Source organism: Manis javanica, chromosome 7, assembly GCF_040802235.1.
Source record: "Manis javanica isolate MJ-LG chromosome 7, MJ_LKY, whole genome shotgun sequence".
In the NCBI taxonomy this organism is placed as follows: domain Eukaryota; kingdom Metazoa; phylum Chordata; class Mammalia; order Pholidota; family Manidae; genus Manis; species Manis javanica.
The window spans coordinates 112,767,933-112,792,055 of record NC_133162.1 but is presented as its reverse complement, the minus strand read 5'-3'; the positions used below and the strand labels follow the sequence as shown (position 1 = coordinate 112,792,055).

Here is a 24,123-nt window from a genome sequence, read left to right as displayed (position 1 = left end):
AATCTTTGTTACTCTATAGGTAACTGATATGTTTTATATTTACTTAAAAGTGTGGAGAGAAAGGACTCTAACCATGAAATAATATAGCAAATTAGAGGCGGAGCCAGAATTTTCTCCCAGGTCTGCCCCATGCTAGTTCATGTTGATAATTATTAAATTCCTATTTGCTCCCATGAAGTGGCAACACATTTTAAAGGTAATCATTGTGCAGATTTACTTAAGGGATGTTGTATGCCTGGCTTACATGGTCTAAAAATAATTATAATCCTGGCTAGAGTCAAATACTACTCAAATACAGATTATGTACCAAACTCATAGCCCACAGACACAGACAGAGCATTCCAACCTCTTCATGATACTTGCCACTGACAGTTCTGACCAACCTGGAGGGGCCCCTTCAGGAACAAGCAGGCCACATCTCCCCATACTGAATCTCTGATTTATCATTGGAGATTTACATGCCACAGGGAACTCATTAGTGTCTCTGGGAATCAGCAAAGGATCAAGTTGTCCAAAGTTTCATTTACGTAAATAACCACGTGGATAAATGAGGGGATATCTCCCCCATTTTCAAAACCTTATTGCTACCTAGGAGAGGCAACTTGGAAGAAAAGTTATACTCAGAAAGACATTAATTTTGCAGTTACCTGAATGACAGCTCACCTTTTTGTGTAAAGAAGGTTAGGATGGATATGCTAAAGCTGGCATTGTGTTAGCAGGTAGGTAACATGACCCAGTGTAGGGGGCTTGGTTTGGCTGACTGCTGTGAACTGAAGGGCACTTGTCCCATGTAGATGGGACTGTTTATATACGTTCAGCTGCTTAAAGCCTGCTCTTTGGAGAACCAGCAGGGTGATGCCAGAATTTCAGATTTTTGAGAAATGTCACATATACAAATTTTTATGTGAAAGCTCACAATGTTAAAATGTCAGTCCAATTAAAAAGAAGGAAAAAGCACTCTCTGGGCCAAACAAAACACATCTTTAGGTCCAATCCAACATGCAAGATGCAAATCTAAAGATCTCTGAGCATCCTTTGATCTTTGTTTCAAAGGAGTTTTTTCTTCGCCTGTGAACCCATCCTTTCTCTGTAAAGGCACACCACTTCTGTTTTGGTAAAGCAAATGCTCCAGAAAAAGAAATTTTGGCTCTAAGGAACTGAGGGGAGGCTGCTTGGGGGGTTCATTTTTGTGTGTTTCATTTCTTATGGGACATTACATGTCAACTGAAAAATAAAGAAACCTTCTAACAAAGTTTTAAAATCCTCAAATTAAGTTTAATTAGTAAGAATGTAAAGTAAATGATACATAATAAGATGACTAGCCAAATCTAAGTTGGTTATATTTTGTATAATAGTGTGAACTGTTAGCATCATTTCTCATTTTTAAGGTCCCAGTGTGATTCTTTTCTTTAAGATTTAGAAGTGCACTGCTTTACTTAAATACAAAGTAGCTTCCCTTCAAGTTTTCAGAACTATTAAATAAAACCCATAGAAGTTAAATCGTAGATAACCCAGAATAAACAGAATATTTATAACTTGGTGACAAGAGAACACCATTTCCATAGATAATCACAGTTATTTTTTAGTGTTGTATAAAAGGCAGCAAGATGTTTGTTAATTTATAATAATGTAAGAGTCTAAGACTGAAATTAAACCCAAATGAGAAAATCTGAATAAGAAAATTCATATTTAGCTATATAACAGAATGTTTTTACAAAGTCAGTGAAATGTGGTAGAGACTACATTTCCAAATGTATGACTAACAATTGTCATCCTCTGAATTTCCAAATTTATAACTAACAATTGTGATCCTCTCTTATGCCACATTATGCTCCCACCTCTGAATAGCCAGGCGACAAGATGACTTTAAGATTATGACCTGAAATATCTTCAGGGCCAAGCAGGTAGCGTTCATTGCTGAAGACACCACAACTCCAACCAAAGGTTTTCAAATTCAAAATTTTAAAACAATATCCCAGCCAAACAAAAACATGGGTGGGCCAAACTGGGTTATCAACTTATTTGTAACCCTTGCTTTGGACCCTTTAGCTTCACTGTAGAACATAGATGGTATATATGAAGAAATATTGTACTCAAACAGGGTCTTGAAGCATAGGTAAAAGGAAGCTCTCAGAAATCTAGGTACATGTATCAACAAAGGTCTTCTAAGACTGGTTTCAGCTAAGCAGTCCAGCCAGAGATGGGGGACTCAGAATTAGAAAGTCAGTATGAGTGGGTGAGAAGCTCAGATTCACAGCCACTTCTGGTGTGAATGCATGTCTCAATGGTGGCGGCATGCAAAAGTGTTATCTTTAATGCATCCAGAATCTAATCCAGGTTTTGCTGTCCATTCCTTTTAGTAAGACTGCTGTCCAGTTACGCACACATGAGAGAAATAAAGACTTGTGAGGTCTCATTAGAGCTTATTTTGTATATAATCAACTAATCTAAGAGATCTAAGAATCACCTTGCTTTAGGAAGAACTAAAGCTTTAAACTGGTTAAGTGATTAGTTCATCTTGATACTTGGATGTTGCTGCATTTTGGCCCTAGTTTGTTAATGCCACTTGGAAAAATTACTCTTCAAAAACAATTTTTTTACCTTTTTTATTCCTGAATGGAGAAAGCCTCAAAACATCTCGTCCAAACAACTGAGCCTATGTTCTCTGCTCTCTGCTTCGTGGTTGGTATTACTGCCTTGTTCTGGTGCTGGTCTACATTAGTATCATGGCCTGCAGTTGGTTTTTAAGGGCTGTGATGGCATGCTCCCCTTAAGTAGACAAGAATAACACTAATGATAGGGACTGCTTTAGGTAGGTTTATATATTAGATCACCTCTTCCACAGCCAACCCTGCAAAATTCCACAAATGATGATTACTTGGAGGACAATGTTCAACCAGACCCCAAGAGCAAATATCACAATAGATTTTTTTAAAACTCAAGAACTTGGTAACAACTTTGAATGCTCTATAGAAGCCTAAAGTGGGTCTGTGTTCAAATTTATGGTTGAAAGCATCAACAGTCATAGATGTTTACTTGACTTTAATGAATTTTTGACTGACTTTCAATGGAGCAAAATGATCATTTTTATGAATAAAATTTAAAATTTTTATTTCGATTCCAATTTAAGTTTCTCATAAATTCATTAGAACTAATGAAGGAGAAATTAGACTGGGTGATGAATAACAACATTATAAATTTAACCAGATAAGAAGACTTGCACCTTGACTTATAACCAAAGAAATATTTTAATAACCTGTATATCCCAAAGGAGATAACACATAGGAAACAGGCCAAAGTGTGCAAAAAAGAGTTTAAAGGAGGTTAAAATCAGGGGGAGATCCACAGATTCAGAAAAAATAAAATCTCACTTGAGATTTACAACCCACCGAAATGCACCTCCAAAAAGAGATAGATAGTGAAGATCTCTTATTTCACAGTCCAGTTTTAAATGTGTGTACAATATTTGTAACAAAATGTAAGCATACGATGCTAATACTAGTGTAGGAGGTGCTTGTGGTGAGAATGATGATGTCTAGGAGTGAAACTGGGCCATCCTAGGATAAGAATTCTACGTCACTTGAATGTAACCTCCAGGAGCACAGAGAATTTTTTTGTTTTGTATCTCCAGTGTTCAGAGCAGTCTCTGACATATAGCAGGTGCCAATAAAGATCTGCTGAATGAATGAAATAATGCATGCATGAATGAATGGCTGAAAGTAGGTGACCTGATCGCCCATTTCCACTTTGAGGACTCTTAAACGGACACAAACAGAAGTGGGCTGGGATCATGATGCCTCAGTGAGCAGGAAAATTATTACTGCAGGGAACTCATAACACACTGTTAGAGTGGTGCTGCCTAGGGTTTTTGTTACATAAGATAGAAAATACACAAGATAAAAAAATAATGTGATACAGTGTTCCTTTAAATATAGGGCCTTATTATCCAATATGTGTTTTAGATGAGACTTGCAAAGCTGCCAATTAATAAATAACATATTAATAATTATTAACATCAATCTGTACAAAAGAAAAAAGCTAATTCAGTACTTAAAAGACAAGAAAGAAAATGTCTTTCTCTTTTTCTTTTTCTTTTTCACTTTCTTAAACTGTGATATTAAAAACATGGAAATTAAGGAGAGCACATCCAGGAATGTAAACTTTCCTGTCTATGTGATCATGTGTTACTGGCATTAGCACTGTCAATAATTCCTGGTAAAAGAGGAAGTTGCCACAAAAGGTTACCCATTGTCAGGCTATGATCAATAGGCAAGGCCACAGTGGGTGATGTATTATCAAGGATCAGCCGGATTCACTTCTCATGGATTTTAAAAACTGTAGTAGTTACACTCAGTTTGCCGACCCTGAGCTAAGTGTGTTCGTTCATTATCCTTTCACTGCCTTGAATACATTTCATTTAAGTACAGAATATCAGTTCTTGTTATTTAATTTCTATGATCTGGCGGTGGACCTCTAGGATTTGGCCCCATATTTTGATGTTTACATTTGAGCAAACAAAACTGTCACTTTGTTTTCTTGTCTTCCTATACGGGGTCACTTTGTGCTATGTGATATGATCTAAGACAATTCAATGCAAGGAGACACATGTCCCTTCTCATTGGAAATACAGAGACTGCAGCTTCCTTTCACCCTGTGGGAAAGAAAGCAGGTCAGGTGTCCAAAAGTAGTGAAGGAAAGTTATTGTCATCATTATTCCTCTTCCTCCATAGAAATCATATAGGATCATGTGGCAAGAATAGCACTGGTTTCTTCAAGGAGGGGAAAAAAAGAAACAGTATCTTGGTTGTTTTTGTTATGATATTGTGGAAGGACACTCACATTTCTGTGAGTGAAGGGACCACCATTTCTGAACACTTTCAAACACATTTTTAATCTAATATAATCTTGGAATACCAGGAAAAAAATGTTCATTTACTGAAATCACCTCCTAAGGGATAACTCAAAGTGAATTATTCTTATCTACTTCATTTCTTTGTTTGATTTAGGAAGTAAAAATCACCTGATTTATTTTCTTTTGGTTTGCAGAGTCAGATCTCTAAATCATGTTGATATTGAAACACTTGAATTTGATTTTGTTTCATTTTATGTTCTTTTTTATTTCACCCAAAAATGTTGGCATATAAAATGATTGGGACAAAAATGGTCAGCCTGTGTAATACTTGCTGTCAAAGGCATTTATACATGGAAAATGCTCCCTATCATGGATACTATAGCAACCACTAGAAGCATCAGGCAATGGGGAGGAGGGAAGGTAACAATAATAATAATAATAATGAGGAGGAAGAAGAAGAGGAGAAAGAATAAAGTAACTGAATTTCCTCTGGGTTTTCTCACTTTCCCTCAAAGATTCTATTGTCATTTTTTGAGTATATAATTTCTCTTTCATGTTAACACATCTTTAAACCTGTTTGACATATGACAACCATCATCCTGCTGCAACTCAACTCCCAAATCTCTTGCCCAATAAACTTATTGCCAGTTCAGTGGAAGTGAATGGGAATCATAAAAAATCTATCACCTCAAAGGAGAAGTATACAAGATCGCATGTATAGAAGATGGTTTCATTTCTGGGAGAGTGAGCTACATCACTGTACATTTGCTAATTACTTGCAACATGCATTGATGTAAAAAATAATTCCTTTTCCTTATGTGGTATTGTTTGGAGTTGGTTCAGCTTATCAGTTTTTAATATGCTCTTTGAAAACTGACACGTACTTTACCCACATCTCTTTAGCAGCACAGGGATTCAAAGGCTGGATAAAATACTTTCATGCTTCCCAACACAAACCTGAGAGGGTAATTAAACAGATGGCAACAATAAACTGAATCTGAACACATCAGGGACTACAGTCCCTTATCAAAAGCCTTACACACTGAAGGGAGTGGGGTGGGGGGAAGTCAACTCTGGGGAGGTGTTTTAGCAGCCAACACCTTTATGTCTGCCTTGACCTCAGAGCAGAAGCTAATCAACCATTTATGGATGAGTTTCCTACCAGCTGGGAGAGGACATGCAAGAGGTCTTCTGTACTCTGAGAAGCAGGAATGCAAAGTAGATTGTAGGACTCTAAAGGAATTCAACTGTTCCTCAGGCTTGTCTTCAAGGATGTCAGTTTTAGCCACACTAATTTTATAACTGTAAATCCACCGCATCCTCACCCCTCTTACATACAGACACACACACACACACACACAAACACACACACACACACAAACACACACACACACATATCAAACCCTTCTAAGTTGGAAGATGGAGGCTTGAAGCACGAAGCTATTTTCTTCCACTTGAGGCTCAAAACTAGGTATTATAGATTTCTGTAATGACACAGGTATTCTAAATGTTTTCAGCCTCATTTCTGAGCAACAAAATAATCTTGTATTTATTCCATCCTTGAAACATATTGGAATTCTACTTACTCCTCAAATCTTATCATTGTCTGTTTGTCTTGAGTTAAATCTACAGAAGAGGAGCAGCAATCTGGGTATTTCAACTTACAAATATAGGTATGTGGTTATATTTTCTAGAATATAAAGATAAGCTAATGTATAAAGATCATATACATCTCTCTCTGTGTATAGATAAACATATATACCTATATATATTGTATATGTTATATGAGTATAATAGATGTACTATATAAAATATAAAAGAATCCACTGAATGCAAGAAAGAATCTTGTTAATGCGGAGGTTTTTGCAGTGTCTATATGCAGTCTATCACACATGCAAAGATGCTACTTTGTCATTACATAAGGCATTTACAACCTAGGGGATAATCAAGTCAGCATTTTTCTTCTGTTTCTCAACCTGCTTCAGTTCTCTGCTTCAGCTGGCAAGTTCCTTGAGTGCCATTTATGAAAAACGTTCAGCATCAGTACACAAGGATTTAGTGTAACTAGGTGCTAGCAAGCAAAACACAGTGTTCAATATACTGTGTTTTAGGTTAATTAAAGTTAAAATAATGATCTATTAAAGGACATTTCTGAGAACTCAGCAAATACTAAAGTGGGGAAATGCACAAGGTATAGACAAATGTAAATCAAATAACAAACATCATTTTCCAGCTTGCATTTTACCTCTTTGTGGGTGCACATCACCAAAACACGGTCTGATTTTAATTTGGAGTTTTGAAAGTTATAAATATAAAAAGACAGTTATCATCTTTTGATACGATCATACCTAAATGACATATACAACCTTAGGAATTTGCCATAAAATGCCTGTAATGTTGACTGTGGTTCCAAAGTTATTTTAAGGGTGAAGAGTATTATATGAATTAAACAAGAGATGTTGCAAATAATTGAGAGGAAAAGCATAGTTGCTGCCACACAGAGTATCAGGTAACTTTTTAAAATTAGAATGTACACTTTTACATTACTGATTATGAATCTCAGGGGACCTGAGATTTTGATTCATCAGTAATTCTTCTTTATGTCTACACTAAGATGTAAAAATGAGACCTCTGGCTCTAACTCAGTATTTCAGAACAGGCCGGCACAGAATCTCTTTTACCTGTAATCTCTAGTACTGCTCTGCCCCCTTGTGCTGCTAAAGTGAACTCAACAGGGGCACTGTATGCCTTAATCTTTGTACATGAACTACAGAAAAACCCCACTGTCACTTCTCACTTTTCTGGTAAGTTCAAGGTCAGTGTCTAGCTATTTTCAGCTCATCTCCTCTTGATCCATGCAGAGAAATGACAAGGTAACGTGATTCGGGGTCAGCTGTATTACAGGAACCGTTACATAAATGGAGAAAGTGAAAATCAATCCTAGCTGACAGTGACTTCGGGATAATCAGTGCTCACTGGATGCGTCTGTCAGCTCGCCTGCATCAAACACCATGTGACTTCTGTCAGACCTTTTTAATAAAACTATCTTCTCACTTTCAACAACCTAAATAAATATTTCACTTGAGCTGAATTTTTTAGACGATGTTAGCCTTCCAGATCTGAACTATGCTGATAATTCTTTGAATATCTTTATGGGTAATAACCATTATCCCATGGTTTCTTACTGGCTTGAGATGGAAGAGACAGCTGTAAAACATGCCCTTCTTTTTGTGTGATCTACAAGAGCTCTCTTCTGGACAGTTGCATCTTCTGCATTAAACTCAACACCTTTCCCCAAATCATCCTGTCTCTTCCTTCTTGGTAATGGCACCCCCTGATCAACCCATTTCTTGTTGAGAGATGAGGTTTCTTTCTCCTTTTTAAATGTTCATTGTCATTTTTCTTTTTATCTCTGTATTTGGTACTAGGACATTTTTCCCTAATACAGAATTGGAAAGGCAATATTTAACAAGATGTTTCATGTTAGTGGCATTCCCACTGACAGCACCTGACATGTCAGTTTAGGGAAGGACGGATTTTATCCCACCCACCTTGTGCTCCCTTGAAACTGTGAGGCACCATGGTACTCCACTCAAGTACAATTTACCATAATATTAGTTGTCAGTAAATTCAAAGACGGAACTCCTAAAGCTATAAAATGGATTATAAGCAATTTAAAAAAGAATTAACAAACTAGAGTAAGAGTATACTGTCAACAAACAAATGCTCCATCATAGGACTGTAATTTGGAATTTTAATTACCCCTCTGCTTCTGTAACAAAACAATGTCTGAACTGGCAGCGATTTGAATCTCTCACAGGTCATTGAGCATTCTAGTTAATTACTCTATGAATAGCCTGTTTTTCTCCCCTCTGGAAACACGTTTCTAATGGCAGTCAAGGTCTGACAAATGTGTCATCTACATAATTAGCTAGGAAGCAACACAAAACATTAAACATGCTTTGTGCCGACAACTATCAAAACATTTCATTTGTTGTCAATTATTCATTACTTTGTAGGTTCTGAAGGGGTTGTTATTATGGAAATAAGTCCAGATGCTAACAAGGTTAGAGTTTTGGATTCAAATTAGTAATCAGAGGACTAACTTTCAAAAAAATGTATCTCATGTACATTCAGTGCCATGTTCAATCAGCAGGATATAATAAACAAATTTAGCCATGCTCAAGTTAAAATGGAAAGGACACAGCCACGTATGTGAATTCTCAGGAGCCCCGGCTCATTCTTTGAAGTACAGACTCAACCCTGTCGGAAACTTTCTGAGCTTTTGACTGGTCCAATGTGTGCTCAGTAAACAGAGTTAAAAGATTTTCACTGCACAAGACGGCATGGGACGGCAAGGTCAAGGGACTAAATCTCTGGAGGGTTTTGATTCTTCTTCTTCCAGCCACCCACCTGGATATATTATGTAGCTAATAAACTTTTTCGTCTGTTCTACAGCAGACTAGTTACCTTAGGTAACCCTTGAATTTCATGACTTCTTGGGTTTGCTATTTCTGAAATCTTGTTTCTTTTACTAATGTCTTAGTATCATTTATAAAGCCAAGTATTCTCTTAAAAGCAGCACTCCTAATGTATATAGAGGATATAAAAAGATTTCTCAACAAAATTGACCTCTCAGTGGCAAAGAAAATTGCAGTGGAAGACACTTTATTGCATTGTCATATCTGAGGCTTGGATCTATGGAGAGTCTCACTCCACTGTTCTCCAGCTTTTCCTTACAAACCAAAATGCCTTACAAATGTCATCAACAATAGCCCAATAAAGATTAGGAACAAAACACTGTCCTTACATTGATGAGATAAGAAAGATTTAACTGCAAAATGCAGTGTATAAGAATGGTTCATAAGGTTTGTTCTTGAAAGAGAAAAATAGAATTCAAATTATGTTTGTGTGTGTCTAGAATTTAATTGAGATGATCATTTTATTTTTTACATAATGTTTGATCAGATGTCAGTACTACAGAGCTAGATAAAAAGAAAAGAAAAAAAATTCTATCAGGAGAAATCAAGAAGACCTGTTATCTACAGGGTGTGCAAAATATGTCAGGAAATAATTCTACTCTGAGCAGCGAGAATGCCCAGTTAATAAAAAAAGATCAGCCACTCGCTAGGAGAAAATAATTGTCTGTTTCTATATTTTTCAAAGCAAAAAGGCAGCCACATCTTACACTAAATAGGACACATTAAAATAAGCTTTAATAATCTTCATGCAGAAGGAAACTAATCCATTTTCAGATCATATGATCCACAGCAATAAAAGGAAATCATCAAACTAAAAACAATTTTAGAAATGGCTGCAGACTCTCATTTAATTAACATGCAACAGATCATATATTTATGAGGAAGTCAAAATATTTAGGAAGCCTATAATCCTGTAAGCCTTAATGTGGTATAAAAACAACAAATAAATGCAAAGTGTTACTGTTATACATGCCTGCCTGATCAATGGTTTTCACATATTGATCTATAAATGGAGTTGACAGTCTGTGTTGGCTGCACATTTTCCAAGCAGCGCTATTTTTGCACAAAACCAATACGGGCAATTACCTTTGTTTGAGATGCCAAGTCTTACCAATTCAATGTGATTTAGTGTCATTTTAATTAAATATCAGGATCCACTTCAGGACAATTTATACAAACAAAGCCTCAAACCTAACTATAAGCTTGATTTGAAGTAAACATGGACAAGTTCTACAGTCTCATAATATTTCTCAAAAGCTCTGCTAAACAGAAGGCTTATATTTTTAGTAGCAATTTTTATGTCTGCCTTTTTGGCTAGCCACAACTTTGGCAAGTATCCTATAATCACAGAAGTAAGAAACAAAGAAAATTGTTTCCTCTTCTTTCTTGTAATATATTAAAAGGGAAAATGAACGAGCATGGTCTGTTACCAGAAGCAAAGAGGAGTCTCATGTGTTAACATTTAGGAATGGCCCAAACTAAGTCTTTATCTGAACAGCAATAAAAAGACATTTCCCTGTCCATGATGGCCCTGAATGAAGTATTGCACTTCTGCCGGAGTTTACAAGATGGAAATGGTGAATATTCATACATGTTGCTGCTTACGACACCAGCATTAAATGCTGAAACTGCTCTTGCCTGCAAATCCTATGTCTGCAGTTTTCCTGATTTGGCTATTTAAACTCTTCATTAATATCTATTCTAAACTGTCTAGTAGGCTGGAGCATCCCTCTTATAAATAACATCAAAGCCGCATTAAACCTTTTGCATTAGCCATTTGCTGGATTGCACATTAGCCCTTTCAGCCCTTAAAGAGGCACACTGCACTTGCCCCCATTTACTGTCACTAAGCCGCCTGCCTCTGTATTTAGCACATTAGGGTAAATAAGCAGCCCACCTTTAAGAGGTCTCACTCTGGTGCTTGTTCAGGATAAGACCAAAAATCACTGAGACCAAAGAGCATTCCTTCCCCAACAAGCAGAGGTCTCCAAATCTTTCTTACACACAGGAGATTTTCTTGTTAACCATATCCTCCCATGTCCAAATTCCCCTCTTCTCCAACATTTCCCAGGTAACAAAGTGGCCTCTTTAAATTTTGAAAAGGCATCAATCTAAACCACATAAAAATAAATATCTGGTATTTAAAGAATATGATGCACACCACCAATAAAATGCTAATGGAGTATCGATACCTGTTTTACTGAAATGCTTCCCTGCAGCACTTAAGTAATCAGAACTTTTAATTTAGAAAATAAATTCACCTGTGCTTGCATAGCTTAGATTTGAATAAATGTTATATTGGCATTTCAAACTATTCCTTTATTTAAGATACTCTACTGATGTATATAGGAGAATTTTATGCTGTGTCCTGAGTTCATAGTCAAAGTAAACATGTTTTTAATTGAACAAAATAAAAATGGAGAATTTATGAATGACAGAATTATATAATTGATTTGACCCTAAAGTCTTTTATTTTTGTAATAAGTTAAATCATTATGAATATATTAGATTCTTGTGTTATATACTCCAATAAATCCCTATTAGATTTACAATGCCAGTGAACAAATAGTACATATACACATATCTAATCTGTATGTCATGTATATCCAATAGTATACATAACACATATATAGTCTTGAAGTACTCTCAATTTTTTTCTGTCCAGATTAAGTGTGTGTGTTTGTGTGTGTGTGTGTGTGTGTGTGTGTGACAAACTATGTGACATGTGACCTGTGCACACATTTTTAGGATACATCCCCTCCTACTTCTAAGTTTAAAATCTCCCCCTTGACCTCATCCCAACCTTCAACTTCTAAAAACTCAAGTTCTTAGTTTGGACTGAGCAGATATCTTTAACAGGCTTGTTTGAATAAATATGCCAAAATACTTTACATTCTGTCAGTATCTAGTCAGAAAATTGTGCATGGCAAAAAGAGATGAAAAGAACTGAGACAGAAAGAAAATTAGTGCCATGGCAAGCTTTCAATACAGTATCTCGGAGCCAAGTCTTCTCGGGGAAATGACATATCCTCACCAAAATACCCCTTTTATATAATTATGCACTGAGCGCACATAACCAAAAGTAACTTTTATTTTTGTTCCTTATCGAGGAATACATATTGCCCAAGCTAAGAATGAGGAAACAAAAGCTGGGATAATTATAGCTAATTTAACTTTGGAAAACTCTTCTCTCCAGTCCAGCATATAACCCCCCAAACTAAAGTTATGTAACAAGGTAATATCAACAATGAGAAACTGCATGATAAAATCCTGCCCAAAAGTGAAAAATGCTAATTTTGTCTCATTTAGCAGCTGGATACAGAAATGCTCATTAGTTTTAAGAGGGTTAATCCTTTTAACTTTTGCATATTGATATGCCAATTATGCCTAATTGTACAAGAGGCATCAGTCAAGGTAATAGTGCATAAACACATGAAAGTTATTAAGTACATCCCAACATGTAATAAAGTAGGTGTTAATTGGTAGCTGAGTTCTGCGGGCTATTGAGGTGGATAATTCATTGAGAGATGGATCACTTGTAATTTCTCTCCATAATTCCTTTTGCAGTCTCATGCTGTGATGTTTTCATGCTTGTCAAAAACAACTGCGGCATAGTGCCTTTTGTTAAACACAGCCAATAAAATATGTTAGGCATCATTAAATATACTTAACTTTTAAACTTTTTCAAAGGTACAGTTCTTACTGATAATACATTATAGAGATTCCAATAATTTACTCTAACCACTGTCTCAAGTTCATAGTTGAGGAACATTTTAGCTGGTTTAAAAAGCAAAGTCAGTCTGGAAGTGTTGTGCCTCCCAGCAGACAATAACTTCAACTGAGAAAGTAAATAAAGACAAATGCATCTTTCGGTACCTTATCTATGGATTTATTTCTCACTCCCAAAATATAATCACTGGCTTCCTCATGCTAAATTTGTCTATAACACCTGAAGAAAGAATGCTTACTATCATATATATATCACAAGCTAGTGAGATTGTTATGGGGTAATTTTGCACTTGAAATTACAGTAAAGAACAACAAATATATATAATCTGTATCATGCTACTCAGCAAGTTTATCTCATTTAATAACTCAGGGAGCTGAATATTTCATAGGCCCCTCTGATATTAACAGAACACTCAATCAATAGTTCATACGTTTCTGCAGAGTGACTGGGACTCACAGCCTGTCCCCAGCTAACCTATTTCTCGCTCTTGATCTCACTGTGAGAAACAAAATAGATCTGGGGTCCAAAAAGAGTGGCTAACATTGCATAAATAATTTTGTAACATCCTATGGCCTCAGCTGCAAGTTACCACCATTATGGAAGAAAATTAACCAGAGGAGACTCATCGTAATCAGTATGTTTAGTGGCTCAGGATGCGTGCAGGGGCAGGGACACAATTGGCAGTAGAGTTCATCTCTAACTATTTTATTTCAAATCTTCCTAATGACACATTATCGAGACAAAATGGCTTCCTCTCCCAACCTTAAATCGCCACACCATTTCAATCATCCGAGCTCATTCCAAATCAAATTGTAATTTCCAACATTATACGTTGTTGGGAGATTTTAAGGAAGAGGTTTTCACATGTTTCTAAAGATTTTTTTTTTTTCTCAGTTCGAACTTAGCTAATTTTAGCCTCTGGCTTTTCAAAGTGATGTACTAAAGCACCACATGCTAGCATAACCTCATTATTTTTATAACACTGAAGCATGATAGTGGCGGCCCTTAAAATGAGTCAAAGGTGCTCTTCTGTCTAGCTCCAAATCCACTTTATCACTCTGGACTAGGCCCAGCTCTTCTCCCGCAACTGGGGATATTATTATGACTCTAAGTAGGCAAGATAAAATGCATTACAAAAACCAGTTTTCTCGTGCACATTAGGAAAACAAATAAAACAAGGCTAATTAGCTTTCTTATGTACAAAATTGTGTATCAGGGAACTTAAGGTGCTTGGGGTATTTGACTTACAGGTTCAGTGACCTTCCCAATGTCGGTAAGGATCATGGATTGACTTTGGCTCAGCCTGTCGTGGTGGCTGTTGGCATTTTTGATTCTCATTTGCACAGCTCTGGTGCCTTGGTGGGTGGAATTCAGTGTTTCCGCAGAGGTATCAGAATTTGTAGATTTCTGCATAGTACAGGGTTATCCTGAAAAAACGTAAAAGCATCATATTATTCTAAATATATATTTCTCTATGAACAGCTTTGGGTGGAGTGCACACCCCTACTAATGATTAATGTACAATGAAGTAAATCATCTCCACCTCTCTGAGTGGTGAAGAAAGGGTAGATACTTTGTAGATGCTTTTATCAACTGGGGCCTTGATGTGTGGACGGTAGGATACATGTGGGGGACTTCAAAGTTCAAGGCAGCACAGCCATATCATGTACCTCCCCTAATTCCACTGAGAAACTCCTAACAGCAACATGATACAGTCTTCCTTATACAGAAATAATGTTGCCAACTAAGCATCTCAGGGCATGTGCTCTGTTCATTCACAGCCCACAGACCTTTCACCTGCCCATCCATCCCACCCACCTCTATCCAGTACCACCAACAGCCCTTATTGGTGAATAAAAACTTATATGAATAAGGTCAAATTCAAGTGAACAAAACTGGCATTGAGCAAACTATCTGGGGCCACCGACTATCCAAGTGTTGGCTCAGGGCTCAAGTCCTAGCCCACACCCCTACTCACAACACCCACAGGGGGGGGTTAAAATTCCTTTGCTCACAGCCATCTGCCAACTGAACAAGATTCAGTAGCTTAGGTGGACATAATGTTTATGAAGAATATGAAAAAACAGAAAAAATCAAAACTGTTCATATTTATTTTAATGGAAGGAGTATGTTTCAGCAGGAAGATTCAGTGTGGGCACCCTGTACAGAGGGCAGTGAGGAAACAATAATTTGGAAAAAGAAAACAAAGGAGAGTTAAACCATGGCAGCATCAATGTGTGGACTTTATTTGCTTCCCAAATTCATCCTTTTCAACAGTCCCTTCCCATACGTCCCTCAAGTGAGCACATCACCTCTTTTAAATTAGAACACTCCCAATGCAAACACAGTTTCTGAGCTTTTAGAAGCAGACCCCCTTCTAGCCTGATTGTTGTCCCATGTCTCACTTATATAGATATTCCATAGATAGTAAGGGTACCTACGTACAACATTAGAAAAAGAATGTCACCAGTAATAGAAGCAGATATAATCCCAAAGAAGTACTGTATTTTAAGGCACAACTATATCGTTACCCCTGTTATGGAACAGACAATGGGGCTAGAATCATAATGGTCAAGTTAACTAGACACAAAAATTATTGGGAGAAAAATGAAAGTATTTCAATAGGATGGAAAGTGTACATAATTGATGCCAGGAAGACAACTGAGTGATAACTTATTAAAAACAACTTAGATATTAATATTTATTGAGTATTTACCATTGAGTGCCAGGCAATGTACTCCATGATTGAATTCTTTCAAGACTCCTACGAGATAGACATTAAACTCCTATTTTTATAGAGGAGAAAAATGAGGATCAGAGAAACTAATAATATCACCAAGGACACTGGGCAGAAAGAAGTGGAAGAACATGTATTTTATTTCCCAAACAGACCCACTTGTCCATCAATAGGTGCACAGATAAACAAATTCTAGTTTATCTACACAATGAAATACTGTATATCAATAAAAAGGAATAGACTATTGATGCACACAAACACATGGATAAATTCCAAATTCATTTTGCCGAGTGAAAGAGGCCAGGCAAAAAAAGAAAAAAGAAAAAGAAGTACCTCTGGTTTCACTGGTATAATATTCTAGAAAATGCAAAGTAATATATAGTGACCCAAAGCTGATCAGTAATTGCCTAGAGACAGGGTGGAGAGGAAAATGGATTACACTAGATAGAAGGAAACTTTTCAGGTTGATCAATATGCTTGTTACCTTGACTGTGGTGATGGTTTAATAGTAGTATACATGTACTTAAAATGATCAAATTGTGCACTTTAAATACTTGTACTTTATTGTACTTCGGTTATGCCTCACAAAGTTGTTTTATAGAAAAACCTAAAGAATTCCTTACCAGATTTATTTTGCTTATATTTTCACTTTTATGTTCCTATATTAGTGAAGTATTATAAAAAATTTATCTAACTGAGAATAAAATAGGTCTTTGAGTGAGATCTGAAATACAATTGAATGAAAGATTAAATTCTTATCCCCACTATTCCATAGAAATGTAATGATAGCTACTTTGATAAGAAGGATTTTAAAATAAATCGAGTCTGTCTACTAATGGAGACATAAAGTATCTTACTTCCATATCTAAGTAGAATAAGATATAGAGCAGTGTATATATATATAATATATATATATATATATATATTATATATATATATATAAACTGGTTTATGAAAAGTAAATGCAGTCACTTGCAGATGATATAAATAGCTATTCTCCATACTCTCCAGTACAGCATAAGGAGTTTTTGGTTTTTATTCTGTGTATTATTTACTATTGAGGCAGTTCGTTTTCCATAGCCAATGAGAAATAATTGCAAAATAAAGCAAGTCTGTGAATCTTTAACATTTATGATGAGGCTACTACCAAAAGCATGCATTTTCTCAGGGTATATTTTAGTGAAAGAAGTAATGGTGAATAAAGGAAGGCGAATCTAAGGATTGTCACTGTAAATGGTGGCCCTGGACTCATAGTAATTAGATTGGTTGCACAAAAAGAATGCATGATGACTGAGTGGCATCCCTGTCTCTAATGGTCGACTTTGTGACCTTGTGTAAGTCAATGGACCTCTGTTTCCTCATTGGACAGAATTGTTAGTTAGGGTGCAGGAGCAGCCAAGAAGATTGCTGCGATCTGCAGGGTCCTTTTCACTTCTGATACTGATGTGTAGAAGGCTGGGCTCTAAAGAAGTATTACTGCAGATTTACAGAGCTTTCTAAGTTTAGGCAGATAAGCAGCAGTATAAATGCTTTGATATGGATTGGTGAGCAGGGGATTTGGGTGGGGGTTGGAGGATCCTATGATTGAACATACAAATCATTTCTAGAAAAATCTGGGCTCTTCTCTGAGTATATTCAAGGCCTGATCTTCCATATTGTCCATTATTCAAAATCTAAGGATGGTGTTTTTGCAAAATTAGTGAGGGAAATCACTCAGACTGAAGCCACTCTCTTCTGACCAAGAGCATGAAGCCACGGAATTTACATAGTCCTGCTACATGCCATTTATAGGACATGTTTCTTCCTCAGGGTCTGCACAAATCTCAGTGTCAAATCAACATTTGCATTCTTGTATTGATTTCACAATCAACCCATAATTTGCCTAGTGATGCATTACTGTCAAAAAAGCTGGATTACTTAAAAGGTCCCTTATCTGCCTTTCCCACTTGTTTTCTGGGGGACAGTTCGCAGAAAAAAATTTCAAGACCTTTCTTCTTCAGATCTTTCTGTAAGGTTTCTCTCTCCCCCTACCACCGTGTTATTGTTATTCTGTTTCCTCTGTCTCTTTCCTCTAGCCTTACTTCCTTTCCGACACGACCCCTTCTTCACCTTATGTTGATACCCCACTGCAATATATTTTTTCTGTTTTAATTCGGCTTCCCTTGCATTTTGTTCTACTATAGCAATCACTTAACAGAATTTCATAATTTTCTCATATTTACAAACATTTCTGATTCTGTAGAGCTCTACTTTTCTCTGAGAATACAGAAAATGACACAAAACCTCTTCTTAAAGATATCTACTGGCAGAAAATGAATTAGCCATTCAATATTTATTGAGATTCTCCTAAGTGGCAGGCACCATATTAGAGGCTGGAGATACTCTTTTTTTTGTTTTTTGTTTTGTTTTTAACCCAATACCTTGTGGTTAAGTGAGGGTAACAGAGAAACAAATAAATAATCAAATGAGAATAGAGTTGTGCCCAGGTGGGGAAAGGAGCGATGGAATCAAAATCAGGTACAACTGGGAAGTGCAAAGAAAGTTTGCAAAAGAAAACGAGCTGATGTTAGAGTCAAGTCAGGGTAGGATGGGCACTTCAGGCAAAGGACTCAGTAATGCAAAGATATGCAAATAACTGTGAGATTATTAGGTAGATATTGAAATGGGTAATGAAGGAAAAATACATTACCAAGGAAGTTCAAGGAAAAGAGAAATGATGGATTTCATGAAGAAAATAGCCTTTCACAGAGCTGAAGGATTGATTGACAGCCCCGTCCATTCCAACCAGTGCAGTATGAGGCGTGTATCCCAGACATTCTGAGGGAGAGAAAGGGAAAAGAGGGCTTTCCTTGGCATAATACACAAATCTCTAGAATGGATAAACTGAGTACAAAACAGAGAAGCAAGACTTCTCCACCCCCACAGGACAGAGGGATCTGCAGGAGGAAGGAGTGGGGACCAAGGGGAAGGAAATCTGATGGACTGAAATGACAGCTATAACCATTGGCTGTGGAACTTGTAACTGCTATACTTGTGGGTTCCGAGATGATTAATCTCATTCACCCTGTTAGGAACCTCTCACACCAAACAGATAAAGCTGTTCTAGGCCATATTTTGCAGAGGTATTTGCATTCCACTCACAGCCATTTCTCTTTACTCTCCTTCAACTTCCTATTTTCCCCTTGCCTATATCCTAATACTCCTTTTTCCCCTCTACCAGACACCCAATGATCCTTTACACATTTTGGCTGCCAAAGCTCCCCACTGCATCATCTACTTAGACCCCATCTCACCTACAGGCTCAAAATTTCTGACATCCCATCATCCATTCTTCCTGATCTTCACCCTTTAATCATCCATCTTTTCAGTGAAGCACTTAGATGTATATGGGAAGGGAATGATTAAACTAATTAATGTAATGTCATACATGATTAGTCAGACAGACTTCCCCTGAATTCTCAGGGAAGCACTTACCTAAATCTCAAACTGGAATGGGAGAAATATCTTGCTGTAGGAGAGATCTGATGAGTCTATTCTGCGTATAACCTTAAGGAAATTTATGAGGAGGCAGCATTTGTGACTAGTGGGAGGTCAAGCATTGCATTCTGGTAAATAGGTGCCTCCTGAAGTTGGACGGTGTGATGGCCCTGCCATGGTGGTCCTATTTTTGAGTCTTCATGAAAGGAGGATTCTAGGGAAACAACTTCATTATAAAGGCTGCCAATCTCAAGTGAAAAGAAACCCTCACACCCCAAGATCCATCACAACTTGGCTCCCAGTGTCAGAGAGTGAATATGCTTCCAGGAACATATGTATCGATTTCAGGATGTGCTCAGAAAGGCAATGAAGAGCTCCAGTTGGTGAGTCTTTGTGTGTTACTATTCCAGTATACATGTATAACTCACTCTGGCCAGTGTTTCTAAGGACCAGTGAACTTAGAGATAGTTCATAAAATAGGGGTTTGAAACTGTTCTGTTTTTCCATCCATGTTTCTTGCTTCACTGACCCTCAACTTTCTAGATGTGGTGGTGGAGATTATAAAGTTGGTAATAATGGCCAATGCTTATTTCTATGCAAAGTATAACATTGAGCATTTTGTTAACTGTAAGTTACATTAACTTTAATTTTCATGTGATCTGCATGCTTATTCAGTATTCATCTTGTTCTTCCTATAACATATCATCTATTCACCATCATCATTATTATTGGTAAATTTTATTAGAGAAAACATTGATGCCTTACGCATTTGTATTCTTACAGGAAGGCACACAGAGCCTTTGTGAATGACTAATGAGAGTATTGAGAACTAGTTCATTTTGCATGTGTCTAAAATATCCATTGATTTTATAAAAATATCCAAATAAATATCCCTGAGTTAGAAATTGAAATGTAAATCACTTAAGACTGGCTTCGCAATTTCTCTGGACTTCCTGATTTTATATGTACCAAGAGAAGAGCAAGAATAGCTTGTGATATTGCACAGTTCCACTTTCAATACTGTTTTAAAAACAGGAAACAGTGATGAGAATGCACTTCATAAGAGCCACACAAACTTTGGCTCTGCTCATCAGACTTGGTGCAACGGCATTCTGGGCTTGTTTCTTACACTCACACTACAAATACCCAAAAAGGAATGACTGTGATATTTCATCTAGTCATAAATTTCATAGCTGCTCTGTCAATTATTTTTTGCACTCTGTTAATTACATTAAGGCTTAGCAGCTTGTCCTTTTGAGTTAGAAAGTGTATTTTTGACATCTCTTTTTCATCAACAGCATTAAAAATAAAAATATATCCAGAATTATAAAGCCGGGAGAAACTGATAGGCATCTCCATGCTGCAGAGAGGAGAAAATTGAAGTTCTGGGATACCAAGCGTCTTCTCCAAGGTGCTAGAGTCTGTTCAAGCCAGTCCCAGGGCAGAAACAAGCCCACATCCCCAAACATCTCAATTCAAGTGGAAACTGCATATGAAAAAATAAGGTAACAAGAATTCCAAAGGAGATCTGACAGAGATCAAGGAGATAAAATGATCATAGTGTAGGCATATTAGGTATACATCATGTTACTCTTTTGATTTAATCATTTATAAATGTTTCTGTGCCTTCTGACAAAAGCAATGGAGACTTAATAAATGTTTGTTAAATATATAAATGGAGAACTAATATGGAAACCAGTCAATGCCAGTGTACATAACTTAGTAAAGTATTACCAATAGCAAAATGTCTTTGACCAAATTCTTTCTTATTAAAAAAATACATGTATAACTCACTCTGGCCAGTGTTTCTAAGGACCAGTGAACTTACAGATAGTTCATAAAATAGAGGCAGACAAAAAGCAATGTTTTTCAAACCTTCTGAGGCCAAAATTAAAGTACACTTGGAGAATCATGTGTTTCTAAAATATAAAGAATGCCATATATCCATTTCACAATAATCCTTTTGTTTCCTTCTTATAAAAAAAAATGACCACACTTAGACCACCTTAGACTCTAGCAGGGTTATTTGTCCTGACAATAGTGAAAGTCTCCCCTGAGTTTCAAGTTCCTTCAGGTACATGATATTTTTTCTCCCAATAGGACTCTCTTGTTTGGCATAGGTTGCCACTGAAGATTTTGTGAGGAGAACAGTCTCAGAGGCAAGCACTGGGTGTGCCCCAGGGAATTCCCACTCCATGGGTGTTAGCCTGGGTTTTCACTGTGTGGCAAGTGAGCTGTCTGGCCACCCGGACCATCAAGAGCTATCGTCCCCTCTTCCTAAACACACAGGAACCTTCTGTGGCAATATGACTCTTTGCTTTCCCGAAATGTGTGGGAAGAGTTGTTTTTCCAGGTCTGCTAAGAGCCTAAGGAAATTCCACAGACAAATATTACTTCACTGAGAAATTCATTTCTATCCCCTGGAAAGATCTTATGTTGATCTGTGGTGCAGTGCAGACTGTTTGTTCCCCTGTGGACATGACTTGTGGCTGTGGTAGCTCCACTAATGTGTGGCACAACGTTCATGCTGTACTGCCCTGACAGGTCAGTAATTAACTTGCATCGCAATTGTTTGTCGTCTCCACCACAGCAGCCATTTACCAAAATAACATTTTAATTTCAGTTTCCTCCAGTTCACTTTCCTTTTCTTTTTTCCCTGTGGCTTCTACATCTCTATTAAGTCTAATTTCCCCAGACCACTTCCATAAGCGGAGAGAGTGCAATAAAACTGAGTCTCAAAAATGTCAAATATAATGAGAAAGGAAGATCACAGTAAAGGAATTTGACCATAGCCACCCCATTGGGTAACATTGTGTTTGACTGGGCAGTTGTTACATAGAGGAAATGCGATAATAAGGCTTTGCATTTATTTAACTTAATCAGGGAATCAGGGTGACACGCTGCATTTACTGACAAAGTCTGGCAAGTCAGCTGCATGGATAAATTGTAATACAGTTACTGTCATTGCACGGAGGCATCCTAAATGGTGGATATGACAAGTAAAATACATTTTTTAAGTAAATATGTCCTGGACAAAACTGTGTCATAGGCAACCTTGATATTTTTTTTTTCCCGTTATTGGTATCCCTTTGCTATCTTTCATTCCCTGGGCCCTCAGTTTTTGTCTCCATCCTGTTGGGAGCAAAACAACTGATTTTACATTTTCAAATACTTACTAAGGTTTTTGTTAGGTCTCACCGTTTCTACAAAAATTATTAAGAACCTGGGGTAGGGTTAGACACAAGCATGCTTGTCTACCTTGGAGTCTGATAAGAACAGAATGAAGTATGGGTCTGAGGGAAATTTCAAGGTGAAGTTGACATGTGGACTTGATGTAAATAAGATCCAAAAGGCAGAGAAGGGATGTCAAGAGCAACACTGGTTGGGATCACAAGATTAAAGGGAAGAAGGAGTGAACACCCACCACACATGAAGAATGCGGATGGTGAGGTGGGAAAGCTAGGGAGAGTTGATTAGGGCTGGAATTGGAGAATCCTGCAGCTCCTACCAAAGAATTTGGATTTTTGTTGTATAGATCTGGGAAACTTTGATGACTTTGTTAAAGGCGTGATACCTCCCAAAGACATGGAGTGAAGAGACCCAGAAGAATGGAATCCCCAGCTACTGAGGCTGCACAGTGAACAGAAGCTTCTTAGTTAAGAGTTAACTTCAAATCAGAATAAACATCACAGCATCTATATGCAAACACCAATCCTATGATAAGAGCACCTGGTGATCTTGGGGAAAAAAAATACTCCAAAACTTTAAAAATATCACTTTGAACTTTCAGGTGCATGGTTAATGCTTATGGTTACCAAGCGAATGAAAAGAATTGCCAAGATTCGACAGGAATGACAAAATGAAGCATTTAAGAATGAGAAGTCCAAGGGTACAATTACACCTTACTAAAGACATAAAAGAAAAATTAAGTTAAGATTAGTGTAACTGCTTCTGAATTTCCCTCTGGTGACCAGGTAAGTAGTAAAAAATTGAAAAGCAAATAGGAACAAAATGTCTTTGCCACTACTGTAGTTATGTTTAGGCATCATAAGAAATGTTATGAAATGGCAATCTCCTTACATACACGAAACAACTACATGAGGCATAAGAAATGCAATCATTTTTCTGTTTTCTCTATCAGTTTTGAACTGACCTAGCAAGAAATGCTGAGCCATTTTCTGCCTCTTGCATACAAGAATCAATTAAAGGAGAACAGGGTGACTATCTCAGGCCACTGGATGATGAAATGTCATTTAAGGAGAAAACATCGGCTGAAGAACAAGTTCCTCAGCAGCCACGGTATTAGGAAATACCAGCAAAACAAGCAGAGTCTCGACACTCCGGGACAGGATTGATTCTCTGATCTTTGTTGGAAGAATCCCAAGTGCAAAAAGTACATTTCAACCTACAATTACTTTTTTCCTGGGACACCATGTTCTAAAGTATATAGAATACTATCTATAGCATAGTGGTTGTTTCTTAAACGATATGACTCAGTTGCAAAGCCGTTTTATCAAGCAGATTAAATCTAATCATGAACTGATGGCAGTCCACCAGGCTCCATCAAAACTGGTTCTTCTCAGGCTCAACTATGTATGTGTGAAATATATTATAATGGTTTGTGTTTGTGTATAAGTTCAATGAACTGTCACACACTGAACACACTCGTGTAACCACACTAACACAAAGCAACTCAACATTATCAGCACTCCTGACACTCCCGGAAAATTTCTTCCCAGTAACTATCCACCTCACCCCACCGAAGATAATTATGATTCTTTAAGTTTTCTGAACTTCATGTAAGTGGGAACTTAGAGTATATACTTTTTTTTGCTGGGCTTATTTC

General features: G+C 37.1%; 1 protein-coding gene across 4 annotated transcripts in view; it reads right to left on the bottom strand.

The window, feature by feature from the left end:
- Window positions 1-24,123, bottom strand: part of ARHGAP15 (Rho GTPase activating protein 15) — a 598,478-nt gene that overhangs the window by 559,337 nt on the left and 15,018 nt on the right. For 3 of the 4 annotated variants that reach the window (XM_037020776.2, XM_037020774.2, XM_037020779.2), the window contains one exon: window positions 14,312-14,490. In XM_037020776.2, the coding sequence (XP_036876671.2) occupies window positions 14,312-14,476 (165 nt within the window). In that variant the 5' untranslated portion in view covers window positions 14,477-14,490. Of the gene's footprint in view, window positions 1-14,311; window positions 14,491-19,274; window positions 19,492-24,123 lie in introns of all 4 variants that reach the window. The other variant, XM_037020777.2, reaches the window with a different exon arrangement.